Source organism: Esox lucius, chromosome 21 (assembly GCF_011004845.1).
Source record: "Esox lucius isolate fEsoLuc1 chromosome 21, fEsoLuc1.pri, whole genome shotgun sequence".
In the NCBI taxonomy this organism is placed as follows: Eukaryota; Metazoa; Chordata; class Actinopteri; order Esociformes; family Esocidae; genus Esox; species Esox lucius.
Genome location: NC_047589.1, coordinates 31840368 through 31854884, shown reverse-complemented (window position 1 = coordinate 31854884; position 14517 = coordinate 31840368). Strand labels below are relative to the sequence as shown.

The 14517-nt window shown below is 41.3% G+C and overlaps 1 protein-coding gene across 2 annotated transcripts in view; it reads left to right on the top strand.

Annotated features, from left to right (window-relative positions):
* The window catches only part of zbtb47b (zinc finger and BTB domain containing 47b), a 35621-nt gene extending 23929 nt beyond the window's left edge, over window positions 1-11692 (top strand). For both annotated transcript variants that reach the window (XM_029116347.2, XM_029116348.2), the window contains exons 4-7: window positions 1090-1237; window positions 3361-3476; window positions 3588-3732; window positions 5576-11692. In XM_029116347.2, coding sequence (XP_028972180.2) covers window positions 1090-1237; window positions 3361-3476; window positions 3588-3732; window positions 5576-5997 — 831 coding nt within the window. In that variant the 3' untranslated portion in view covers window positions 5998-11692. The remainder of the gene's footprint in view (window positions 1-1089; window positions 1238-3360; window positions 3477-3587; window positions 3733-5575) is intronic.
* The last annotated feature ends 2825 nt before the right edge of the window (window positions 11693-14517 follow it).

Here is a 14517-nt window from a genome sequence, read left to right as displayed (position 1 = left end):
CCTTGCTTCACATTTAATCTGATCGTAATTTTGCCCTTTTCTTGGCGGCGCAAATTTTATATTCAGTTAGTCAAGACAAACTGAAAACATTATACAAGTACACAGCAGTCTCTCTCTAGTTGAATACCCTGAGACCACAGGTCTCTTTTCAATGGCTGGTTTCCTTTCATCATTGTTTTGCCAACTGTAGGTCAGGATTCTTACTGTTATATTAATTTTGTTTGTGTAGGTCAATGGGCATGCTAACTCGACTAACAACCTCAATTAGCTGTAGCCGAGATGCCAAGTCCCTTCCTGGTTCATATTTAATCAATCAATCAATCAATCAAATTTATTTATAAAACCCTTTTTACACCAGCAGTTTTCACAAAGTGCTTTTACAGAGACACCCGGCCTTAAACCCCAAGGAGCAAACAACAGTAGTGTTGAATTTCAGTGGCTAGGAAAAACTCCCTAAAAGAAACCTAGAGAGGACCCAGGCTCAGAGGGGTGACCAGTCCTCTACTGGCAGTGCCGGGTGAGATATTAAGAGTCCAATTGGAATAATTTATATATGCATGTGGGCTAAATCCAGAGTCTACTTGTAGACTAGGTCAGAAGTATGACCAAATGGACAAGGACAGGGACAGGAACGGGCCCCCCAAACCAGGTACTCCGCAGGTGTGGCCCAGGACCTCATGTCCTCCTAAAGTTTAAAACGGGAGAAGACTGGGAAAATTCTGAAAATGCATTAATCATATCAGCCACGATTTATAGTGGAGAAGGAGAACTTTGTGGGGAAGGAGAACTGACCCAATCCCCCAGCACAATAGTATAGCAGCGTAAGACCTTGGGACTGAGACGGGGGGGTCCGGCGACACTGTGGCCCTACCGGGGGAGGCCCCGGACAGGGCCCAACAGGCAGGAAATCAATCCATACCATCTTAACTGATGAGAAAGGAGAAAACAGAGTCTATTAATCAGATGTTGAACCATGCCTGCCACCCTTTAATCCTTTACCTAATTTACCTGCAGCAATTCATGAAGTGATTTAAATATTGTTTTCCACTGAGTAATTCCTGTACTTCTTTCTGTTTCTGTTTGTCTCAGTGTGTGACATGTGGCAAAGCCTTTAAGAAGCTCTGGTCTCTTCATGAACACAACAAAATTGTCCATGGTTATGCAGAGAAGAAGTTCTCCTGTGAGATATGTGAGAAAAAGTTCTACACTATGGCTCACGTCAGAAAACACATGGTTGGTGAGTGCTGTCATTATGGTAACGTCATAGTAACCTGAGTAAACACATGGTTGGTGAGTGCTGTCATTATGGTAACGTCATAGTAACCTGAGTAAACACATGGTTGGTGAGTGCTGTCATTATGGTAACGTCATAGTAACCTGGAAAAAACACATGGTTGGTGAGTGCTGTCATTATGGTAACGTCATAGTAACCTGGAAAAAACACATGCTTGGTGAGTGCTGTCATTATGGTAACGTCATAGTAACCTGGAGAAAACACATGGTTTGGTGAGTGCTGTCATTATGGTAACGTCATAGTAACCTGAGTAAACACATGGTTTGGTGAGTGCTGTCATTATGGTAACGTCATAGTAACCTGGAGAAAACACATGCTTGGTGAGTGCTGTCATTATGGTAACGTCATAGTAACCTGAGTAAACACATGGTTTGGTGAGTGCTGTCATTATGGTAACGTCATAGTAACCTGAGAAAACACATGCTTGGTGAGTGCTGTCATTATGGTAACGTCATAGTAACCGGAGTAAACACATGGTTGGTACCTTCACCATGGTACTATAATAGTAGGTAATGTCGTATAGTGAGTAATACAGGGTGTTTGTAACAGGCCTTTTCAAGTGGTTTGACTCATTTTGAGGAAGAAAATGTAACCCTGATTCTGTTATCCAGGCATTTGGTTTGCCATCTCATACTGAAGTCATGAAATCTCACATGGGGTAGACAATGATGCATTGTTTAGTGTCTCTTGCCTCAGGAATGGAAGCTGCTTATCCTGGAACTACTTCCTGTTTCAATTAGATTGCTGTTGTGTTGTAGACAGGCTGCTGTTTACATGTGTTGCTCCCTGTGGATGACTAGGTAGTATCTGATATGTTGTTCCCTGTGGATGACTAGGTAGTATCTGATATGCTGTTCCCTATAGATGACTAGGTAGTATCTGATATGTTGTTCCCTATAGATGACTAGGTAGTATCTGATATGTTGTTCCCTATAGATGACTAGGTAGTATCTGATATGTTGTTCCCTATAGATGACTAGGTAGTATCTGATATGTTGTTCCCTATAGATGACTAGGTAGTATCTGATATGTTGTTCCCTATAGATGACTAGGTAGTATCTGATATGTTGTTCCCTATAGATGACTAGGTAGTATCTGATATGTTGTTCCCTATAGATGACTAGGTAGTATCTGATATGTTGTTCCCTATAGATGACTAGGTAGTATCTGATATGTTGTTCCCTATAGATGACTAGGTAGTATCTGATATGTTGTTCCCTATAGATGACTAGGTAGTATCTGATATGTTGTTCCCTATAGATGACTAGGTAGTATCTGATATGTTGTTCCCTGTAGATGACTAGGTAGTATCTGATATGTTGTTCCCTGTGGATGACTAGGTATTATCTGATATGTTGTTCCCTGTGGATGACTAGGTATTATCTGATATGTTGTTCCCTATAGATGACTAGGTAGTATCTGATATGTTGTTCCCTGTAGATGACTAGGTAGTATCTGATATGTTGTTCCCTGTAGATGACTAGGTAGTATCTGATATGTTGTTCCCTGTAGATGACTAGGTAGTATCTGATATGTTGTTCCCTGTGGATGACTAGGTAGTATCTGATATGTTGTTCCCTGTGGATGACTAGGTAGTATCTGATATGTTGTTCCCTGTGGATGACTAGGTAGTATCTGATATGTTGTTCCCTGTGGATGACTAGGTAGTATCTGATATGTTGTTCCCTGTGGATGACTAGGTAGTATCTGATATGTTGTTCCCTATAGATGACTAGGTAGTATCTGATATGTTGTTCCCTGTAGATGACTAGGTAGTATCTGATATGTTGTTCCCTGTGGATGACTAGGTAGTATCTGATATGTTGTTCCCTGTGGATGACTAGGTAGTATCTGATATGTTGTTCCCTGTGGATGACTAGGTAGTATCTGATATGTTGTTCCCTATAGATGACTAGGTAGTATCTGATATGTTGTTCCCTGTAGATGACTATGTAGTATCTGATATGTTGTTCCCTGTAGATGACTAGGTAGTATCTGATATGCTCTAGGAAATAGTGTTCGCTTTTCATGAATATTCTGTGAAGTCTGTCTTTTTGTGTCTGTAGCCCACACCAAGGACATGCCGTTCACCTGTGAGACGTGTGGGAAGTCATTCAAGCGCAGCATGTCCCTGAAGGTTCATTCACTACAACACTCTGGAGAGAAGCCCTTCAAGTGTGAGGTTGGAAAGACCCTCTTAAATCATCTACATTAATGACATACTAGGCTTAGAAAAATGTGATTATGGACTCAAGTATTTTGCCTATGAATTGTGTGTTTTTCTGTGTACCAGAACTGCAGTGAGCGGTTCCAGTATAAATACCAGCTGCGCTCTCACATGTCCATCCACATCGGACACAAGCAGTTCATGTGCCAATGGTGTGGCAAGGACTTCAACATGAAGCAGTACTTTGATGAACACATGAAGACACATACTGGTACATATATTAACACTTTAAGACTTACTGGTACATATAATAACACTTTAAGACTTACTGGTACGTATATAAACACGTGAAGACTTACTGGTACGTATATAAAGACGTGAAGACACATACTGGTACACATATAAACACGTGAAGACATACTGGTACGTATATATAAAGACGTGAAGACACATACTGGTACGCATATAAACACGTGAAGACATACTGGTACGTATATAAAGACGTGAAGACATACTGGTACACATATAAACACGTGAAGACATACTGGTACGTATATAAAGACGTGAAGACACATACTGGTACGTATATAAACACGTGAAGACATACTGGTACGTATATAAAGACGTGAAGACACATACTGGTACACATATAAACACGTGAAGACATACTGGTACGCATATAAACACGTGAAGACACATACTGGTACACATATAAACACGTGAAGACATACTGGTACGTATATAAACACATGAAGACACATACTGGTACACATATAAACACGTGAAGACATACTGGTACGTATATAAAGACGTGAAGACACATACTGGTACACATATAAACACGTGAAGACATACTGGTACGTTTATAAAGACGTGAAGACACATACTGGTACACATATAAACACGTGAAGACATACTGGTACGTATATAAAGACGTGAAGACACATACTGGTACGTATATAAAGACGTGAAGACACATACTGGTACACATATAAACACGTGAAGACATACTGGTACGTATATAAAGACGTGAAGACACATACTGGTACGCATATAAACACGTGAAGACACATACTTGTACGCATATAAACACGCAAATATTTGAATATATCTTTTCATCTGACAACACTGAGGAAATGACACTTTGCTACAATGTAAAGTATAACTTGTGTAAATTTGCTGTCCCCTCAAAATAACTCAACACACAGCCATTCATGTTTAAACCGCTGGCAACAAAAGTGAGTTCACCCCTAAGTGAAAATGTCCAAATTGGGTCCAATTGTGGCGGTAACCAGGTGAGGAGTACAAAGACAAGTGTGTCTTGCCTACAGTCAAGCATGGTGGTGTGAGTGTCATGGTCTGGGGCTGCATGGGTGCTACCGACACTGGGGAGCTACAGTTCATTGAGGGAACCATGAATGCCAACATGTACTGTGACATACTGAAGCAGAGACGGGGCTGCAGGGCAGTATTCCATCATGACAACGACCCTAAACACACCTCCAAGACGACCACTGCCTTGCTAAAGAAGCTGAGGGTAAAGGTGATGGACTGGCCAAGCATGTCTCCAGACCTAAACCCTATTGAGCATCTGTGGGGCATCCTCAAACGGAAGGTGGAGGAGCGCTCTGTGATGTGAGGGGTGTACTCACTTTTGAGAGATACTGTAGATAGGACAATGTTTTAAAACTCAGTTCCGAACTATCAGTTTCAAACTACCAGCTTACTACAGGATTTAATCTGGCTATAAGCAATCTTTCACAACATGTGCGGTAGTGTATATATGTTCAAAATGTCATTTCTTCAGTGTTGTCACCTGAAAAGATCATCTCATCTTCTGAAAAGACATTATCAAATATTTGGATAAATGTGAGGGTTGTACTCACTTTTGTGAGATACTGTATATAAACACATGAAGACATATTGGTACGTATATAAACATATGAAGACTGGTTGGGATTGTTAGTGGATCAGCTTAAATAGCTCTTGCTATGTTGAGCGATTTCTTTGAATGTGAGCATTATTTAACTCGTCTTGTACCAGTGATACTATTTCTTTGCTGAGCCAGTCTAGAAGCCTCCGGTAATGATATTTTACACCTCACTCCCTTCCAGGTGAGAAGCCGTATATCTGTGAGATCTGTGGGAAAAGTTTCACCAGTCGTCCAAACATGAAGCGGCATCGCCGGACCCACACCGGGGAGAAGCCATACCCCTGTGAGGTGTGTGGCCAGAGGTTCCGTTTCTCCAACATGCTTAAGGCCCACAAGGAGAAGTGCTTCCGTGTCAGCAACCCTACAGTAACCGTTGGCAATGACCCCGTGGGCCGCCAACCCCCTGACTCAGCAGTTTCTGGGGACCCAGCTGCACTTGCACCAGTGGTGTTGGGGGGGGTGCTAGCAGGGGTGACGCCCCACCATGCCACTCCCCTCTCCCTCCCCTTGCTCCACTCCCTAAGCGGGCTGCCCCACCCCCCCTCGCCCCACCTCCCCCCTCCACCACCTCTCTTCTCTGGCAGGATGGGCTCCAACATATAGCTAACAGACCGCTAGCATCAATAATCTACAACACCCTGTCTATTCTTATCTACCCTCCAGTCAGCAAATCAGCCAGTCAGAAAGTTAACCAGCCAGCTAGTCAGACACTCAACCGGTTTGTTAGTAAGCCAGCTAGTCAGACTTTCAACCAGTTTGTCAGTTTGCCAGCTAGTCAGGCAGTCAACTAGTTTGGCGGTAAGCCGCACAGTCAGTCAGACAATGTGTCAGTCAGTCAGACAGTTGTTTGGACAGACAGTCAGAAATTGCCAGTAAGCCCCTGAAGCAGTCAGACTAGCTATGAGAGAATGAGGTTTGCCAGCATCAGAGGAAGATATGGACGGATGGAGGATTCCTCGTTGTAACTGGCTATCTGAAGACCAAGGTCTCTTAATGTGCCCTGGTTTCTACATGACTTAACGGTCAGAAGAAGTGAAGGAGCGTTGGCTTCCTGAGACATATATAAACATACACCTACCGAATAGATAGTTATTTTATACTGTTTTGAATTGTTAACGTCAACCCTGGTTGTTGAGAGTTCAGAGATGATGTACAGTATGTTGTCATTGTTGTTTGTCTTCATTGATTCCCTTAAAGACACTGCTTCTAGCACAATGGAAAATTGGTCAGATTAACCCCTACCATATCAACTTCTGAGGCCTAAGCCCCTCTACTCTGTTGCAATTAGAGAATGTCCTGGGTGTTTTGGGTTAAATGAGTTCTCTGAGGGAAAGTTCTGTATGCTCTATGTTGGATGAGTTCTCTGATGTAACATTTTGCGTGTTCTGTCTAGAATGGGTTGTCTGAGGGAACGTTCTAAGTGTTCTGTGTGGAATGGGTTGTCTGAGGGAACGTTCTAAGTGTTCTGTGTGGAATTAGTTCTCTGAGGGAAGCTTCTAGGTGTTTTTTGTGGAATTAATTCTCTGACAGAAATTTCTAGATGTATAGTGTTGAATGAGTTATCTGAGGGAAGGTTCTAGGTGTTCTGTCTGGTATGAATGATGTCCTGCAGTGATTGCTTACCTCTGATGGAGGTTTGTGGTAACTTGCCTCTGTGTTGATGGAAGGATGTTATTAGACATGGCCCTTCTGGTTCTGTCAGCTGCCAATCTCCTCATCCTCCCCTCCTGTTCAGCTGCAAGGGTGTTGGATCTGACCTCTTAGAACAAGTGTTGAAGGTTGTGGGGTCACATTGAAGGGAAAACTTCAGGATTGATGAGGGGTCATCGAACAGGCAAATGGAACACAACAGACATGTTTTCTGTCGATAACCAAATGTTGATCTGTCCGTCTGTTAAAACATATGTATGGCATCGCAATAACCAAATCCTGTGAGCTGAAACGCTGTTGTTAGATATTATTCTATAGCATTTATAATCAATCCTGCACCTTATTACTTTCTTAGTGATGTTTAAGATGTACTTTAATATTTTTCTTCATTTTGTAAATTGTGAAATTTTGTGCAATGTGGGTCGACATTATATCATTATCTATGGTGTTAAGGTTGTGACTAACCAGTCACAGACGCTAGCCCAAAATATATCAAGTCTATTATGTTCATGTTTTTTACATTAAGAAAAAAACATGTGGTTAATGATCTACTGTCTAAAAGATGGTTTAGGTCTGTTAGATCTGGTGAATCATTCAAAATGAAAGATGTCTATAGGTTATACCTCTGGACAGTTCCTGTTTTTTATGGCACTAATCACACACTGTTACATCCATAAATCTGGATCAAAAGCAGTCATCCTAGGAAATATGAATATGTTGGCATCCCCACTCTGCTAAGTATGTAGTGTGTATGTAGTGTGTATGTAGTGTGAAGTATATCACCCTGAGCAGGGATGTAGGTACTGTAGTACCTGTTCACACTGTCACTTAACAGGGTTTCCTAATCCTTGTTCTTTGAGAGTCAATTCAATGTGTGTTTGTGTGTGTTTGTTTGTTACAGTTGGTACAATGGAAAGTTATGGGAAGTTGTAGATAAGCTGATGTATCTGTAATAATCTGCTTATTGTTTCCTGGCTTAAGCACCTTATATTGTAGCCTATGTGTCATCTGACCCCAGCTATGAAGCATGTTGACATAGGAGCCGTCACATTGTGGTTTTAGTCATGTTAACGCTTTAGTTTAGTTTGCTAATAATGTGTCAAACATATTATGGACATGTTGCTGCTTAGGAAAAGGAGCCCACTGATTGGTTGAGTGCCCTTCGAGTGTTAAGGGCCTGTATCTGATTGGTTGAGTGCCCTTGGAGGTTAACAGGACTATAGCTGATTGGTTGAGTGCCCTCAGAGAGTTAAGGGGCTACGGCGGATTGGTTTATTCTATATAAGTGGAAGTGGGTTCTATACCGTGATGTACTGGCCGGCCAGGCTACAAAACTACAATTTATCCTAGCCCCAGCCTAGCAATCTGCCTGGCAATCATTAAAACATTTCACCCGTATCGCTGGCTAGATGGCACAAGTTTTACTAGTGTATTTTGAAGTGCCGTGCAAAATTATTAAGACCAATTCTAGAATCTTACTGAAGTACAAATGGTACGTATTTTATGATATTTGATTTTATAACACTAACACTCAAAATCAAATATCAGACGTTGGTTTCATGTTGGGAAATATTTAAGAAAAGGTTTATAACTGTTGCTTACACAGGTAAAAACCCTACACATTAATATTTGTTAGAGCCACATTTTACCGCAATAACAGCTTTAAGTCTTCTGGTAAGTATGTTCCTGCTTTGAACACTGCTTTGAAGCCCATTCTTCTTGGCAGATTTGCAACAGGTACTTGGTTGGGCAACGGTTATTTTCAAATAGTGCCATGGATTGTCAATGGGATTGAGTTCAGGACTGACTGGGCCACTGAAAGATGTTCATCTTTTTGTTCTTGAGCTGCTATAAAGTTGCTTCGGCCTTGTGCCTTGGACCATTGTCCTGCTAAATAGTGAATTTCTGCTTCAGTTTTTAGCGGACTGAAGCACATTCTCTTGCAGTATTTTCCTCTATTTAGCTTTATCATTCTTCCAACAATTTCAACAAGATGCCCGGTCCCTACTATTCAGAACCGTCCCCACAGCATGATGCTGCCACCAACATACTTCATTGTAGGAATGGTGTGTTCTCATCTGGTGTGTGGGTCTCATCTGACCACAGGGCCTTTTCCCTCATCCCACCTGGGTCACTCTCATGTTTTCATATGGTATTCTTTGAGTAACCGCTTTTTCTAGACACCCTTTAAATACAGACCAGTTTTTTGTCTTTATTAGGTCAGTTTCTTTCATCTGTGTAAACTGAGGCCCTCTTGGATCTAGGCCTCTTGAGGATGATCTTACTCCCAGGAAGCAGGACAGGTATTAATCCAGGCTCCTTTCATCACATGCCTGGAGTACTGAAACACCCCTGTTGATCACCTTTAATAAATTATTCCATTGTCAGTGTTGTAAAATAGAGTATCAAACTGAATGAAATGTCAATGAAGCATTCATACTTCAGTAAAATTAGTGAATTGGTCAGGGGTCTGTTAGTTCACCAGGACACTGTACATGCTTCAGGCTAGTAGTCTTAGTTTAAAACCCTAGCCTCAGTGTGGACAGGAGAGGGAAAGGAAGGGGAAGAACATTTGTAGAGTATATTTCCTGTTTAGACAGGCTCCCCAGGCAGTAGACAACATGGGGATATACCTGCTCTTAAAGTTTAATCTAGAATAATCTATTCCTGTGGGTAAAACAATGTTGAAGTGTGTCTCATGACACTGACATCTGATTTGCCTTAACTGAATGGTTAGACATTCGTGGAACTGAATGTGATGGTATTGGTTTAGGATTATGGTTGGGTCAGATTAGATTAGGTTGGGTTTTCTTTGGTTGTTGTATAATGTTTGGTTTAGTTAGGGTCAAATCAGGTTTAGGGTTTGGTTGTTTGGGATTATTTTAGAGTTCGATTTGGTTAGGGTCTATTGTTGGGATAGTTTATGGTGCCATGGAACTGAATGTGATTTGGTTAGATTGGAAGTTTAGTGGTACTACTGAAATAAGCACTTTTGTCTGAATGAATGAATTAAGTGATGGGAAATGTATATAATTAGCCAAATGAGTACCAAGAAATAATACTATTGACTAGACACTTTTAGACAGATATCATATTATTTTTCTGCATGCCCTTTATAAAATCTCTGTGCCACGTCCCTCCAACCACTTGAATCCAAAAGCAGGTAATAAGTGTTGGGTTTTTAAAGTCATTTTTCTCTTAGATTACCATGACAGTAAATGCTGCATATGACCTGTGTAGTGCCAACAATTTATTTCAGATTGACTGAGGCCTGAGATGAATGGTAGTGTATCTGTGCTCAATTGGCGCTTACCAATATCTTCAAAAGATTATGTTTGCTGTGATTGGGCATGGGGGGCAAGGGCATAAGGATAAGGTATAAGATGTGAAGGAACTGCATTGTGGGTAGGGTTCCACAGTCTTAATTGTTTAGAGTCGTTGTTTTTTTTTATTCCAAAGCACTTAGGCTACCGGCCAACCCTGTTACCTAATGAAATTAATCACACTTGTGTGAGCACTTTAAACACATCTGATGTTGTCATGGATACATCGTTACACGCGACAGATATTGTCATGGATATATTACACTAAAGGAACAGTGTAAGAGAACGAACCTTTTAAATGTCCCTGATTAGTTGTCTTTATTTGTAATTAATGGCCAGATGTTGGTAACAAGGCAACCATCCAAAGATGGTCCCATTCTCGTCCTTAAACCGTTCTGATGTTGGAGTCCATGACTTGGTGCTGTTTGCAGTCTGCGTTTGTTGTATCTGAAGCTAATGTTTGTCAAATTGTCATTCAGTGAAATTTGTGAAAAGTGCCGTGGTTTGGGCCAGAACAGTAGTTGTGTTATTTTGTAAATGTCTGGATTTGTCGTTCTTGGATAAAGCTGTTAGAGGGAGGTTGTAACGGTGGATTCTGTGGCCTTCTCCAGCTGGAATATTTTTTTTTTTTTTTTTTTTTTATAACGATGATGGTGATTTATTAACTCTTGTGCTCCCTCTGGCTAGTGACAAGACTGTCTGTGTATTAAGGATCACAAAGACAGATTTGTTAATTCAAGAACACACATTTAAGGATATTATTTAAGAAAGGAGTGTAATTCCTTGTTTTTATTCTGTTTTTTTGTTAAAACATCAGAATTTAAAATCAAATGTTCAACAGTATGAGAGTGGTTATTTTGCACATGTAAGGTTGGCTAGTTGTTCTAGTAAACCTCTTGTTGTCGATGTTGGCTCAGTGTCAGCACAAGCAAGGCTTATAGGGATTATAGAAGAAATCAACAATGTTATTCCCAAATCAAAGCTGTCATAGCATTCTTTCCTAGCAGAGGGGATTCCATTCACCTAACTTAGCCCCTCCTACAACTGTATTCAACCAATCATAACCTGTCTGCGATTCATTGATTCTGTACTTTACCATGTAAACCCAGAGTGTTAGTTAACTGGTGTACATAGATCATGAGTAGACCGTTGTTGTGTGGGCTATACAAACACAACACTAAAACAGTACGAGGACAATAGTCTCTAGTGGTGCTAATAACATTAGACTGTATTTTCTGTCATTTATTGTATCGGTTTGTGTTGATTGTCTGTAACACAGAGGAGTCATACATCATTTCAATATTAAACAATATAGATATATTATTCCAAAACTGAATGGTTTGGTGTTTTTATTTCTGTGTCTGTAGGAGTGAAGTTTGACTGAAATACTTCGGTTGTATCCACTGTTTGAATGGAAATTCAGCTACTAAGCACATATGGAGTGACAGTAAAGCCACATAAAAGAGGAATGAAATGCTACGTATACTGTCTTTGGAAGTGGATAGAGGACTTATTCGAGTGAAATAATATAAATCCCAGACACCATCGTTGATGCCATCAGATATTTTAATGTAGTCAACTGTGTGCAACTTATAGTTTAATTGGCTGACCCTCCTGATAACCCAATTGGAGGCGTGTCTAACTGGGTCATCAGGAGGGATGTCAGTTACATTGGATGTCCCACCCAGGAGACTACATAGAAATGAGCACTCTAAAGCAGTGTTTCTCAATCCTGCTCCTGGGTGCCCCCCTGCCCTGCTTGTTTCAGATATCTTCCACAACTGATTCAAATGATCAGCTCATTATCAACGCCTTCATGAGCTACATCAGGTTTGTTAGGGCAGGGGAGATCTAAAACATGCAGGGCAGGGTTGAGAAACACTGCTCTAGAGAGATTTTTATCCTACCCCCAGGAAAGTTGTCTTTTTGAACATAATTGGACACATGGATATTTGAGAGAAATTCCTACCCCACATTGACAAAGGTAATCCAATTAAAAAAATTACAAAACAAAAAACGACTTTCATACTATTGCAACTAACTAAGCATGCAATAAAAATAAACATTGTTCACATGTTTTCACTGCAGCAAACGCAGGACAACAGAAGCACCAATTCAATGCAACAGCAAGAAACAAACAAAAGGGGAAAAAGTTGTCTAAATATCTACAAGATAGGCGAATGTTCTGCTGGTCGGACTCTATCTGGTACTGTGTGTGTGTGTGTGTGTGTGTCTGTGCGCACATACAGTGAGGTAAAAAAGTATTTGAACCCCTGCTGATATTGTATGTTTGCCCACTGACAAAGAAATTATCGGTCTATAATTTTAATGGTAGGTTTATTTGAACAGTTAGAGACAGAATGAAAACATCATTGACAGTACCCATCCACGAATACCCATTCAATGCCCTGGCTGAGGGAAGGAGGTTCTCACCCAAGATTTGACGGTACATGGCCCCGTCCATTGTCCCTTTGCTGCAGTGAAGTTGTCCTGTCCCCTTAGCAGAAAAACACCCCCAAAGCATAATGTTTCCACCTCCATGTTTGATGGTGGGGATGGTGTTGTTGAGGTCATAGGCAGCATTCCTCCTCCTCCAAACACGGCAAGTTGAGTTGATGCCAAAGAGCTCGATTTTGGCCTCATCTGACCACAACACTTTCACCCAGTTCTCCTCTGAATCATTGGCAAACTTCAAACAGGCCTGTTCATGTGCTTTGCAGGGGGACCTTGCGGGCACTGCAGGATTTCAGTCCTTCACGGCGTAGTGTGTTACCAATTATTTTCTTGGTGACTATGGTCCCAGCTGCCTTGAGATCATTGACAAGATCCTCCTGTGTAGTTATGGGCTGATTCCTTACTGTTCTCACGATCATTGCAACTCCACAAGGTGGGATCTTGCATGGAGCCCAAGACCGAGGGAGTTCTTTTGTGTTTCTTCCATTTGTGAATAATTGCACCAACTGTTGTCACTTTCTCACCAAGCTGCTTGGCGATGGTCTTGTAGCCCATTCCAGCCTTGTGTAGGTCTACAATCTTGTCCCTGACGTCCTTGGACAGCTCTTTGGTCTTGGCCATGGTGGAGAGTTTGGAATCTGATTGATTGCTTCTGTGGACAGGTGTCTTTTCTATAGGTAACAAGCTGAGATTAAGAGCGCTCCCTTTAAGAGTGTGCTCCTAATCTTAGATCGTTACCTGTTTAAAAGACACCTGGGAGCCAGAAATCTTTCTTATTGAGAGGGGATTAAATACTCACTAATTTCACTCATTAAAATGCAAATCAGTTTATAAAATGTGTTTTTCTGGACTTTTTGGTTGTTATTCTCTCTCTTACTGTTCAAATAAACCTACCATTAAAATAAATGATAGACAGATCATTTCTTTGTCAGTGGGCAAACTTACAAAATCAGCAGGGGATCAAATAAATGTTTCCCTCACTGTATATGTATATACACACAATATCAGCCATAACAATATGAATTATAGACTGGTGTGCCCATTGTAGGTGCTTTAAGCAGTGGACAGGAGTCAGCATGGGTACGATGACTGCTCTGTGGCTACGCAGCCCTATTCGCAACAAACTACGACGCATTGTGTGTTCTGACACCTTTCTGTCAGTACCAGCGTCAACTTTTTCAGCAATTTGAGCTACAGCAGCCCGTCTGTTGGATCGGACCACACGGGCCAGCCTTTGCTCCTCACGTGCATCAATGAGCCTTGGCTGCCCATCACCCTGTTGCTGGATCACCGCTTTTCCTTCCTTGGACCACTTTTGATAGGTACTGACCACTGCAGACCAGGAACACCCACAAGGGCTGCAGTTTTGGAGATGCTCTGCCCATGACAAGCCAGCACAAGTTTGCTTCTGCTTCTGACACATCAACTTTGAGGACAGAATGTTAACTTGCTGCCTAATATAGGCCACCCACTGACAGGTACCATGATAACGAGACAATCAGTGTTATTCACTTCACCTATCAGTGGTTATAATAGGCTGATCAGTGTATAAACAAAGCTCTGTAAAAAATGTTGACCTTTTTCATTCTTTTCTAAAAAAGTTGAAAAGGAAGGTTTTGAGTGAGGAACAGAAGCGTTCAATTTGCAGTGGTCTCTTAATTTTAACCTTTCTGTTCCTCACTCAAACCCTTCCTTC